At 33.7% G+C, this 12,490-nt stretch overlaps 1 protein-coding gene across 1 annotated transcript in view; it reads left to right on the top strand.

Moving 5' to 3' along the window:
• The window catches only part of ABCA13 (ATP binding cassette subfamily A member 13), a 551,934-nt gene that overhangs the window by 172,732 nt on the left and 366,712 nt on the right, over positions 1-12,490 (top strand). Inside the window, exon 27 of the mRNA XM_051984384.1 lies at positions 1,142-1,281. Within this exon, the coding sequence (XP_051840344.1) occupies positions 1,142-1,281 (140 nt within the window). The remainder of the gene's footprint in view (positions 1-1,141; positions 1,282-12,490) is intronic.

The following is a 12,490-nucleotide window of genomic DNA, read 5'->3' as shown; positions in this document are numbered from 1 at the left end:
ATTCTCAGAACTCAGTCATCATTGATTTTTCAGATAAAATCTTATATTTATCAGGGACTCAACTCAGAATTCATGAGCCGCCCCCCCAAAAAAAACCAAAAAACAAAAACCAAAACAAAACAAAACAACACAACCCTTTAATAACTGTTTCAGTCCTATAATAGTAGCTAACATTTATATAGTACTTATTGGATGCTAAGGTGTTTTTTTTTTTTTACAATTATTATTCCATTTAATTGTTACAACACTTGAAGATAGATGCTATTATTACCTCCATCTTACAGATGAGGAAACTAAGGCAAACAGAGGTTAAGCAACAGCTAGGAGTTGTCAGAGACTGGATTTGAATCTATAACCTGGGCTATCTTTTCAGCTCCATGCAATTAAAAATATTATTTTCTATAAGGATCCATTGGCTTCACCAGAGTGACAAAAAGATCCATGACAAAAAGAGAGGTCAAGAGCCTAGTTCATACTTACTTGGAATGGAAGAAAAGTCTGAATAGAGAATCAGGTTAATAATAAAAACTCACATTTGTTTAATACTTTAAGTTTCCAAGTGCATTACATCTTCTACCTCAATTAATCCTCATGACAACTCCAGGTAGTAGTTACTTCAGATATTAATGTCTCCATTTTATAGAATAGACTGAGAGAGTTTTAAATGAATTGCATGAGATCATGTAGCTATTAATTATCTGAAGTGGGATTTGAATTCAGGTCTCTGGACTTGAGGTTCAGGGTTTTTCCCATTTTATCATGCTAATATAATAGTAACTCATTAATTTACAAATTCAATTAATTTATATCTACTCCTATAAACTTTATATCTCATTACACATTTCTGTGCTTGGATAATAGCATGTTTTCATGTATCAATTGAGGGTTCTACTTTCATCTTCACCAAATAGCTAAAATGAGCTTGGAGTTCCCTTTGAGTAATGAATCCTGAAGAAATAAAGTTGTTTTTGATTAGTTGTTTAGTCCTGTAGTAGTGAAGTTGGAAGCTATGGTATGAAACAATTTAAGGCATCAATATTTTGTTGTCTTTTGAAATGAATTATTGTTAATATCGAATGAATGCTTCTTCAGTTGTGTTAAGACTTGTTTTTAACTAATGGCTTCTTTTTTATTAAAATAGCTCCATTTTGCCTGAAGCTGTACCAGGAGATTTTACAGTCCCCAAATGGAGCCTTGGTGTGGGCTTTCCTAAAGCCTTTATTGCATGGGAAGATATTGTACACACCCAACATTCCAGTGATTAATAAGGTTATTGAAAAGGTGAGTAAATAATGCATCAACATTTAATGGAGAATATTATGTTGTTAATGATTATCCATCCATATTTGTGAAGAAAATGGTTTATATTTAGTTTATTATTATGGTATGAAATGGTTTAATTATAATTAGAGTTGATAGATACATTGATTTTCAAAAATCTTAATAGGTAAGGAAGCTGAGTAATTTACTTTTAGATAACCTTAGGACAGGAGTGATAGGAAGATAAGAATTGTGATTCCTAAAAAAAATGACTATATATATATTTATATACACATACATATATATTTATATATACATACACACACATATATTTACATATATGTGCCCACATATATTTTTATGTATATACATGCACACATATATGCATTTTCATATGCATATATGCTTATTTATAGGTTGTTGCCCTCAGGTTTCTTGAGGGAGAGGACCAGGACCAGTTTTTATTTTGTCTTTATAGTCTCAGAGCCTAAGACAATGCTAGGCAAACAGTAGGAGCTTAATAAATGTTTGTTGTTGAATATAATAGGCATTTCACAAGTATTTATTGGATTGGAAGAATAATCATAATTGGAAACAGCTTTGCAGATGCAATATTATAGGTTTCTACTATAAAAAGTATAAAAAACTGAAAAAAAAGTTATTTCACATCATTCCAAAGAGGTAGGTATTCATAGAAGGCAAAGAAAGAGAAAAGATCAGAGATTAATTGTCCTGAGAACCAAAAAAAACCCAAAAGTTTAAATCAAGATATGATTTTAACTTGAAAAGTAGGTAATAGCATTATATTTGAGCTCTAAGGTGTTGACAGGTTGAAGCATTACAGGATAGGTTAAAATGAGGTAGATGAAAACAAAGTTATCACAGTTAAGGGAAGATGAAATGTAATGTATCTTCTTGTATTTAAAAGATTTCTGTTTGGTTCTTTGCTATTGATTGCTTGATCTATTATTATTTGGTGCCTGAAATAACTATTTGATATTTTATCACCACAAATATTTAAACTTTTATTTCATATAATCATTGGTGTAATATTTCCCAGAGGATTCTTGGTTTTCTAGTTCTTATATAGCTCATGTCCCTTTTTTCTGTCTGCTACACTAGAAAATGAATGTAAGATAAATATTGCCTTATTTACTGGAAAGGAAATAGTCATGCTTCTGATTTAATTTTTTCCTCAAGGAATTATAATATGGAATTAAAATTCAAATAGTGATAAAATGACATGGTGTGTACTTATATATGCATTTATACTTGTAATGTGCATTATGCTCACATATGCATGTTTTATCTCTCTCTGTGTCTGTATGTATATGTATGTATGTGTAGAGACTTACACATTTATAAGTTTTACTTTCATCTCCTTTCAATCTATTTTTCATATACAGCTAGAATCCTATTTGTTGTTGTTGCTTAGTTGTTTTCAGTGGAGTCCAATTCTTCATGACCCCATCTGGGGTTTTCATGGCAAAGATACTGGAGTGTTTGGCCATTTCCTTCTCCAGCTTATGTAATAGATGAAGAAATTGAGGCAAGCATGTGACTTTACTAGGGTTACACAGCTAGTAGATCTCTATGGCCAACTTTGAACTCAAGTCTTCCTGATTCTAGGTCTAATACTGTACTCATTGTACCACAGCTATCTCCAGAATCATGTCCTTTTTGCTTAAATCTAGTCATGTCAATATTCTATTGTGAAATCTTCAGTAGTTCCAAGAAAATTCCTTTTCTTCATATTCAAGGGCTTTAATATTCTGATTCCTACTCTTTTAGTCTCTTCTTATGTTATCCTTTTTTGTGTACTTTATGCTTTAGCCACATGGAACTATTATCTTTACCAAAAAACCCTCTGTTTTTCTAGTTCCTTTGTTTCTTAGAGCTCATTCCTTTTCTCCCCCAATTGAAATTTTATCCATTTTTTAAAGTGCCATCAACTCAAGCTTCTCCATAAAGCCTTCCCTCATCCTCAGCATAACACTTTATTTTTAACTCTTCTAATACCCTTCCTATAGAATTCTGGGTACCATATTAGATTTATATGTGTCCTTTATCATCCTAATATCCAGTAAGTCCTTTGAAGGCACAACATTTGTCTTATCTAAACTTTGTACCTCCCCAAGCACCTATTGCAGAGGTAGCCACCAAAGTTTCTTGATGGTCTATTTTTACTCTTTTTTTGTATGTAAATGCTAAAATTTTTATATTTATTTGATAGGGATAATAGATGTTATTTTTTATGAACTGTGATTAGCCATGGTGATGACTTAATAAATACATATTGCCTGCCTTCCTATGTGATACACCAGGTACTTAATGAAATGATTCTTGAATGATTACATAAACATATCTCTACCTGTTTCATAAATATATACATCTATTTTGTGAATATCCTTCTATATACATACATATATTCAATACACATAAACACACATAAGTAAACACATCATTTCCCTAGCTCCTTTGCAAAGGTTAGTGCAGAAGGAGTTAAATCATGTTCAATAAAAGTAGCCTTTTAAAAAATTTTCTCCCTATTGTTGCTACAGCACATCTCTAAAATGAGAACCAGAAGGCTTTCACACCTTGTGACATCAGTTCAGTGAGGTGGTGAATTTTTCTTAGCTTACTTGGGGCTGTGTTTAAATAGCTGCAATCTTTATCTAAAAAAGGGGCACTTGCCAAAACATTGGACTCTGCACAATGGAGTAACATTTGATTAAATATATCCTGGGGGTTAACAACTTTGTTAGGATGTGTGGATGCTGGGAGATTGCTGTGATGATAGATCATTGTTTTTGAAGCTAGTCCTGCTGGGATCTGCTGCTTTGAATGGTTTCTGCATAAGAATAATTTGGGACCAATTTCTTTAACTAGTAAATAAGCTTTTTTTTTTTTTTTAACTTTTAGCCTCTCTGACATTTTTCTTTTTCTTAAGTATATCTATATTTCCAAGGTTATATATAATGCGGTTTAAAAGAGATTTTGACAGAATAATGAAAACATATTATATAAGACATATTTGGTAAATCTGTAAAATAAAAGATTTTGACTTGTTTGTGTGTTTCATGAACTCCTTTGATAGTCTGGTGAAGTCTATACATCATTGCTCAGAATGATATTTTTAAATAATTGAATGTATTGTTGAATTTTTATGAGAGGTTAATGAAAATGAAAATATTATTTTCTTCACCTATTCAAGTTCACAGATTCCCTAGAATATATGGATCACAAGTTATGTACCTCTGCTATAATTTTTTTGGTGCTTCAAGAAAAATAACTAGTGTTATTATTCTTTTTATTTATTTATTTGTTTTACTGCTAGAAGAGCTTTTATCAGAATTTTCAAAGCATAAGAATGTTTATATTTCTTTGATAGGGATAATAGTTTTTTTTTAAATGAACTTGATTCTGTGTTTTTTTTTTCCTTTTCAACCATTTAGAAAGAGTTAGATCTTATTTTTTTTCATTTTTCATTTTATTCATTTAATATTTTCCCCAGTTACATTCAAAACAATTTTTTTAAACATTTGTTTTTAAAATTTTTGAGTTCTAGATTCTCTCCCTTATTCCACCCACAATTAAGAAACCACATGTGAAGGTATGCAAAAACATTTCCATAAAAGTCAAGTTGTAGAAGAAAACATAGAGCTCTTGCCCTAATGAAAATAAAAATCCTCAAGAAAAATTAAGTTAGAAAGAAAGAGAGAGAGAGAGAGAGAGAGAGAGAGAGAGAGAGAGAGAGAGAGAGAGAGAGAGAGAGAAAGAAGTGAGAATGCTTCAATCTGTGTTCAGATACAATTAGTTCCTTCTTTGGGTATAGATAGGATTTTTCATCAGAAGTCCTTTAAAGTAGTCATGGATGATTATCATGGAGAATTGAAAAGTCATTTATAGCTGGTCATCCCAGAATATTGCTTTTACTTTGTATATAGTACATTTCACTTGGCTTGAGTTCACGGAGGACTTTCCAGTTTTTTTTTTCCTGAGAGCATCGTGCTCACTATTTTTCATAGAACAATAATATTCCATCACAAGCTACTCCTCAATTGACAGGCATCCCCTCAATTTCCTTTTTTTTTTTTTTTGGTCCAGAGAGCTATTATGAATGTTTTTTGTATATATAGGTCATTTTCATTTTTTTTGAATCTTTTGGTATTCATGCATAGTAGTGGTGTTGCTATATCAAAGGATATACATGAATTTGTAGCCCTTTGCTTACAAAAGATCATATCTTTTAATCATTTATTAATTAGGGCATAGTTTTTTTTTAATTGACGCATTTCCCTCTGTTTGAGAAATTAGGCCTTATCACAGAAACTTGCTTCAATTTTTTTTTTTTTACAATTACTATTGCTAACAATATTCAACCTTCCCCTCCTCCCTCCCTCCCTCCAGTTTATTCACTCTTTCCTTTCACTCTGTCCCTCCACAAAAATGTTTTGGTACTGGCCATTCCTTTCCCTAATATGCTCTCTTTTTTATCATCCTACTCCTTTCTCATATCCCGTTCCTCTCCTATTTTCCTGTAGAGTAATATAAATTTTGATACCCCTATTGAGTATGTACATTATTTCCTTTTTGAGCCAATTCTGATAAGAGTAAGATTCATTCACTCTTCCTCTCATTCCCCTCTTCCCCTCTACTGTAAAAGTTTTTTTTTTCTTGTTTCTTTTTTATGGCAGATAATTTGTACCATTCCATTTCTCCCTTTCCCTTTCTCCCAGTACATTCCTCTCTCATCCCTTAATTTCATCATTAAAAAAAAGATATCCCTTCATATTTAATTCACACCTGTGCCCTCTGTCTATATATATACTTCTTCTGACTGCCATAATGAGAGAGTTTTAATGAGTTACAGGTATCATCTTCCCAAGTAGGAATGTAAACATATAAACCTTATTACATTCCTTATGATATCACTTTCCTGATTACCTCCTTATGATTCTCCAGAGTCCTGTATTTGAAATCAAAATTTCCATTCAGCTCTGATATTTTCATTACAAATGTTTGAAAATGCTGTTTCATTGAATGACTACCTTTTCCTCTGAAGGATTATACTCAGTTTTGCTGGGTAGGTAATTCTTGGTCATAATTCTAGTTCCATTGCTCTCTGGAATATCATATTCCAAGCCCTCTAGTCCTTTAATATAGAAGGTTTTAAATCTTGGGTCATCCTGACTATGGCTCCCCTATAGTTGAATGGTTTCTTTTTGGATGCTTACAATATTTTGTCCTTGACCTAGGAGTTCTGGAATTTGGCTGTAATATTTCTCAGAGTTTTAATTTTGAGATCTTTTTCAGGAGTTAATGGGTGGATTCTTTCAATTTCTATTTTACTCTCTGGTTCTAGAATATCAGGGCAGTTTCCCTTGATAATTTCTTGAAAGATGATGTCCAGGCCTTTTTCTTTGATCATGATTTTCAGATAGATCAATAATTTTAAAATTATCTCTCTTGGATTTATTTTCCAGGTTAGTTGTTTTTCCAATGAAATATTTCACCTTTTTTTCTATCTTTTCATTTTTTTTTGTTTTGCTTTATTGTATCTTGATTTCTCATAAAGTTGTTATCTTCCATTTGCTCAATTCATTTTTTAAGGAATTTTTTTCCTCAGTGAGCGTTAGTACCTCCTTTCCCAAATGGCTAATTTTGCTTTTTAAGGCATTCTCCTTATTAGCCTTTTGGACCACTCAATTCATTTCAAACCTATGCTGGGTTTTAACAGGTAGGTTCCTGCCCTAATTCTATAGACACCTGCTGACCTTCCAAGTCTTCTTTGATGTTTTTGGGCTGAGAGGTTCAGAAACCTCTAGCACTGCTACTCATAAACCCTAATTTTCGATATAGGCTCTCAAACAGGATTGCGCTATTATCCCTGGGATAACTTGTTCCGTTGATCAAGAGTCAATTACTGGTATTAATACCCTTGGATTAGTTAATCTAGGTTATATTCATTCGGAGGTTGCTTTATGCTCCGAGGTCACCCCAACCAAAGACTATAACTCAGTAGCTTATACAGTTTGTTCCCGTAGGATGGATGGTAGTATATGTTGAGATTCAGAGCCTTACTAATGCTGCATTTGAGCCTGTGCTGGTTTTGCCCAGTAGACTCCCACTGGAGTTCCATAGAAACCTTTTGCTGACCTTCCAAATCCTTTTGGTATCTCTGGGCTGAGAGGTCTGGAAGTTGCCAATACTGCTGTTGATTCAGAGGTTGGACTGGGTCGTGGTTGGGACGGGGGCTGGGGCTGCGCTCAATTGATCCACACCATGACTGCACTGGACTCTCACTCTGGTGTCACAGACATTTGCAGCTGACCTTCTAAATTGCCTTTGGCTAGAAAATGTTCTACTCTAACTTTGGGGGTATTCTGATGTTCTAAAATGTGTTTAGAGTAATTATTTAAAGGAATTTGGAGTGATTTAGGGGAGAGGTTGGACAAGTTCCTGTCTTGGTCATCTTGGTTCTGCCTCACCTGCTAATATATTTTTAGAAGGAGATGGCAGAATTTTGTATATATTTAGTGTTTACAGTTTAAGACAGTAATCTGCAATTTTATTTGTATGGAATATGTTTCAGTTTTGATTCATAGTAGAACTCCTCTATTCTTATTTTCTGATGCTCTTTCCTGATAAAGGTCCTCAATATTCTATAAGTATTTGGCTTTGTGTACTTGCCTTTATTTTCCTCTCTTGGTCTTTGTAATGTCTGTGACTAAAGAAATCTATAAGCTCCTAAAAACAATCTGTCAACTTCTGTATAAGCTAACCTCCAAAGCCTATTTCAAATCCAAGATTCACTAATGACCTTTGATGAAATAAGTCTAGACTTTGCTTTGGACAACAGATATATGGTCCATTAAGACCTTACAACTTGTTGGACCTATCTGAGGTGGTTCTTACTGGGTAAGCCTTTGAGATTCTCAGGTTCTTTCCATGTCCTAATGAGGCATTAGAAAAGGACAAATTTAAATTGCTTTATAGTCCCTTATATTCTATATTAGTTCTATGTTGTTACAATTAGGCTGCTATTTATAACATCCTCAGCAAATGGTTATCTGAAGTCTATTTGTAGACCATTAGTAGTGAAGCATTCACTATTTACTGTGGAAGCTTATTACATTTTTAGAACTTAAATTGTTGGGAATATTTTCATTGTGCTGAGCTAAATTTTATTTCCCTGTAAATTTCATCCCTTGGGCCTAGTTCCATGGTTTAGAGAATTCTTCTCCATATGCTCCTTCTTTAAATGTCTGAATATTGCAATCATGTAATTAAATTGGACAATTTTTTTCAAATAGACAAACTTAACATTTATGAAATGCCTACTATTTACTAGGTAATGTGCTCCAGACTAGGGATACACAGGTACTAATGAAAGAGTCTGCCCTCAGGGATCCTATAATCTGGACATGGCATTATTGAAAGGACAGTTTGTGAGAATTTAGAATTATTTTTTTCTCTAGGCTAAATACACTCAGGCCCCCTTAACTTATCATTGCACAACTTTGCCTTTAACCTCTACATTGTCCTAGTCCCCTTTGAATGAAAAACCTTGAATGAAAAATCATTTTGATATGTGAAAAATAATGGAATAAATTATTGGAGACAGAAATGGAAAAGCAAGATAATCTCTGTTCTTGAGAAGCTTTCACAATTAACTCAAATAAAGAGTGACAATACATATAGGAGATTTTTAGCTACAAGTTAGATGGAAAGGTCCAGTGGGCCTTAGGGTACATTGATAATAAAAATAGTAATGCATCTTCTTAATGTAATTTCCCTTAATAAAAATAATAGTTTCTAATATTAAGCCATTTAACAAACTAGAAGTAGATGCAGTTGTTTGGATGAACCAGAGAAGAGTACTGCTTTTCTTAGGCTTACTTGACTATTAGTAGCAATAAATTGGTGGTTATTTGTCATGCTAGGGATAGACAGTCCATTCTCCATAAGGAATACTAAGGGTTGAGATAAAAGATGAGCAAGTAGTGTGGAGGTACTGCTGTTTTTTTAAGCTTTAGGATTCATAGCTATGTTGTCTCTTATTAGGATCTGAAGAGAGATACTGTTGAGACAGTACATGCTTTCTCCTGAGTCTGTCTCAGAGTGTCTTGATATTTCAGCTATTGACTTTCCTGCCCTGCTAGATGAGGAACTTTGAAATGAAGTAAAAATATCAAGAAACTATATAATAGAAAGAGAAGATTGATCAGTAACAGAGGGGAAGGAAATGGGGAAGTTAACAAGCTTGCTGGTATCCATTCTAAAGTATGTGATCCATATGTTCTGATAAAGAGCAACATAGCAGCACCTAGTTCTCTCTCATCCCATCTCTTTCTCTCACTCGCTCTCATTCTCCTGTCTTCCATCTCCTCTTCCCTCTCTCTTTCCTCCTTCCTTCTCTCTCTTCCTTCCCTCCTCCCCCCCATTAAAATGCTAGTTTTCTTGATTGACAATTATTTTCCTCTAAGAATTGATAGTGAGTTTGAAACACATTTGCCTCTCTTGGTCTTTTTAAAAAGAATTTCATTAGGGGCAGCTAGGTGGCACAGTGGATAGAGCACCAGCCCTGAAGTCAGGAAGACCCAAGTTCAAATTTGGCTTCAGACACTTAACACTTCTTAGCTGTGTGACTCTGGGCAAGTCATTTAACCCCAATTGCCTCAGAGGAAAAAAAAAAAAAACTTCATGCCAGTCACATCTTTGTGATTTGTCTAACTAAAGACAAAATAAAACACTACATTTATTTTTTCCTTCAGTTTATCAAGCTCTTTTGAATCCAACTTATTTCTATTATCTAATGTTATCATCTCCCTTCCCAAATCTTCCCAAATTTGATTAATTGATTATCAAAGCCTTAAAATAATTTTTTGAACATAATATTGACAGGGATAGAATTTTATGCTATGCCAATATAGATATTATAGTTTATTATCAATACAATTTTTAGCTTTGGTCAACAAGCAGTTCCAAATCCATCCATATATATCTCTTATTCACAAGATTGTCACAAGAGACTGACAATTTCTTATTGAAATCCAGATATACCATATCATAGCAAGTTGATGGTGTCATATCAAGAGCAATAAAATTTGATTTTAAAATATTTCCTTTCACTTTTATGAATTTATATTTCCTCATTGAAAGTAAGTCATTTGAAGTCAGGAGTTGTTTCATTTTTGTTCTTGTGACCTCATGGGACCTGACACAATAAATACTTAATAAATGTGGTAGACTGAAGAGTTGCATCTTTGGCCAGAAGAGAAAATTTAGGAGGAATGTCATTTTAGTGTTATCTGAAGTAGCTGAATCATATCAAATCAAAAGTCTCTAGTCCATTATTCAAGTTTTGATTCTGCTATTGACCAGCTGTGTAATATTAACCAAACAATTTCATCCTAGCTTCTTTATTTGTAAAATGAAGAGAATCAAATAATCTCTAAGGCCTCTGATAATTCTAGAGGTTTATTATAGTCTTTAACTCACTCAGCCTATTTATATGTCACTAAGAATAATACTTTGGTACCCCCAAAGAATGTGTCTAAAATGATCATTGAGTAAACTAAAGCTCTGAAGAAATCTCAATGTATATACAGTAAAAATACATTTTTAAAGTTATTCTTAACATCCTAATGAAGTAGCTCACCAATATGACCTTACAGATGATATTTTCCCCCCCCCTTTGGGCCAAAGGTCATCTATCACAAGATTTATATGTGAACTTTAAAATAGATGATAACCAAAATGGAACCAAATTCAAATGAGATTCTGAGACTACCAAGGATCAAAGTTTTGTACCCATTTCATAAGGGGAATTGCTTTAGCTATAAAGTATAAAGCAGCTTTTGTTTTTATTGTTGAAGGAATTAGTAGAAATGAGGCTGTCATTGAATCTCAGCACCTTCTGAGAGTTCTCAGAAGCTATTCATACTCTGTGGAACAGAAATTCTTCCTGCAGTATTCTTGACAAGCAGTCATCATCCCTTGCTTTAAGATCTCCAGGTTTAGGTCATTTTCTGATTGTCAAGGTAGCTCATTCCACTTTAGGGTAATTATCCTTATCCAAATGAAAATCAAACACTCTTAAGGTAAAAAGCAAAAAAAGGATTTATTACACTCTTGAGAAAGGGGAACTCCCAATAGAAAGTAATGCAAAGTACCAACTACAAACAAGATTTTGTAGATCCTAACTCAGAAGCCCTTATTCTCCCTTCTGACCTTTTCTCCTGTTGCCAAAGGGAATCCAGGCTTACATTACTCCAGAAACAAGGAAAACTAATCAATAATATACTTCTAATCATATTAGGTATTTAAATGATAATAAAAAGGTAAGGGTGAGGGAATGGGAGGGGAATGTAAGTTTATTTAAAATAACCAAACACCTGTGGCTTTTAGCTATAGCAGAAATGACAAGTCATAATTAGAGCATAGATCAAGAACACATTCATATGAGAGGTCTTCACTCAGTTTATGCCATTCAATCTCTCCTCTTTATTTTTTAACCTTCACACCACTTTTGATAAATTTCCTCAACCTCCTCAGGCTCCAATCCCTCTGGGTCTGGTTTGTCCTTTTTCTCTATTGGGGTCCATCCTCATCCTTTCAATACTCTTGTTCTAACTGGACCTCCCTCTCCATGTTGTTCAGTCTTTATTGTCCTGACCAATTATGTCTATGGTACCCTTGTGATAAGCTGCATCACAAAGGGGAGGCAGACAAGGAGTAGTATGACTCCATTTAAAACTATCATCAAGAAACAAAGAACCTATTTCCAGTAGCTGTCTCCAGATCAAGAATACCAAGAGGAATTAAATAGTGAGGACCAGCTCTGGAATGGAACATGGGCTAATTTTCTGATATCATTGGTGATTTTCTTCACTACTTGTCCATTATGATCAATTTTCACTCAGCAAATGGATAGATTTAATTTCCCATAAACTCTACCTCCTTCAGCCAATAATATCAATCTGGGCTGGAGTACTGCTTTTCTAGTCTCAAGTGACCTGGCCTGCTAACAAATCCAGTGCCTTTGTCATCTGGTTAGTAATTATTTTGACTAAGGTCTGGAGTCTATTGAGCCTAATCTGCATAAAAATTGAGGTTCTGTACCCCTCAGCTTCTATCTGCATCCAACTATCACCCCAACTATTTGTGTCCTCAATAATTAGAGGAGGTAACCATTCACAAAAAAGATGCCTATCACTGAAGTCAA

Source organism: Antechinus flavipes, chromosome 1, assembly GCF_016432865.1.
Source record: "Antechinus flavipes isolate AdamAnt ecotype Samford, QLD, Australia chromosome 1, AdamAnt_v2, whole genome shotgun sequence".
NCBI classification, from domain to species: Eukaryota; Metazoa; Chordata; class Mammalia; order Dasyuromorphia; family Dasyuridae; genus Antechinus; species Antechinus flavipes.
Note: the sequence above shows the minus strand (reverse complement) of the source record. Positions and strands in the feature narration are given on the sequence as shown.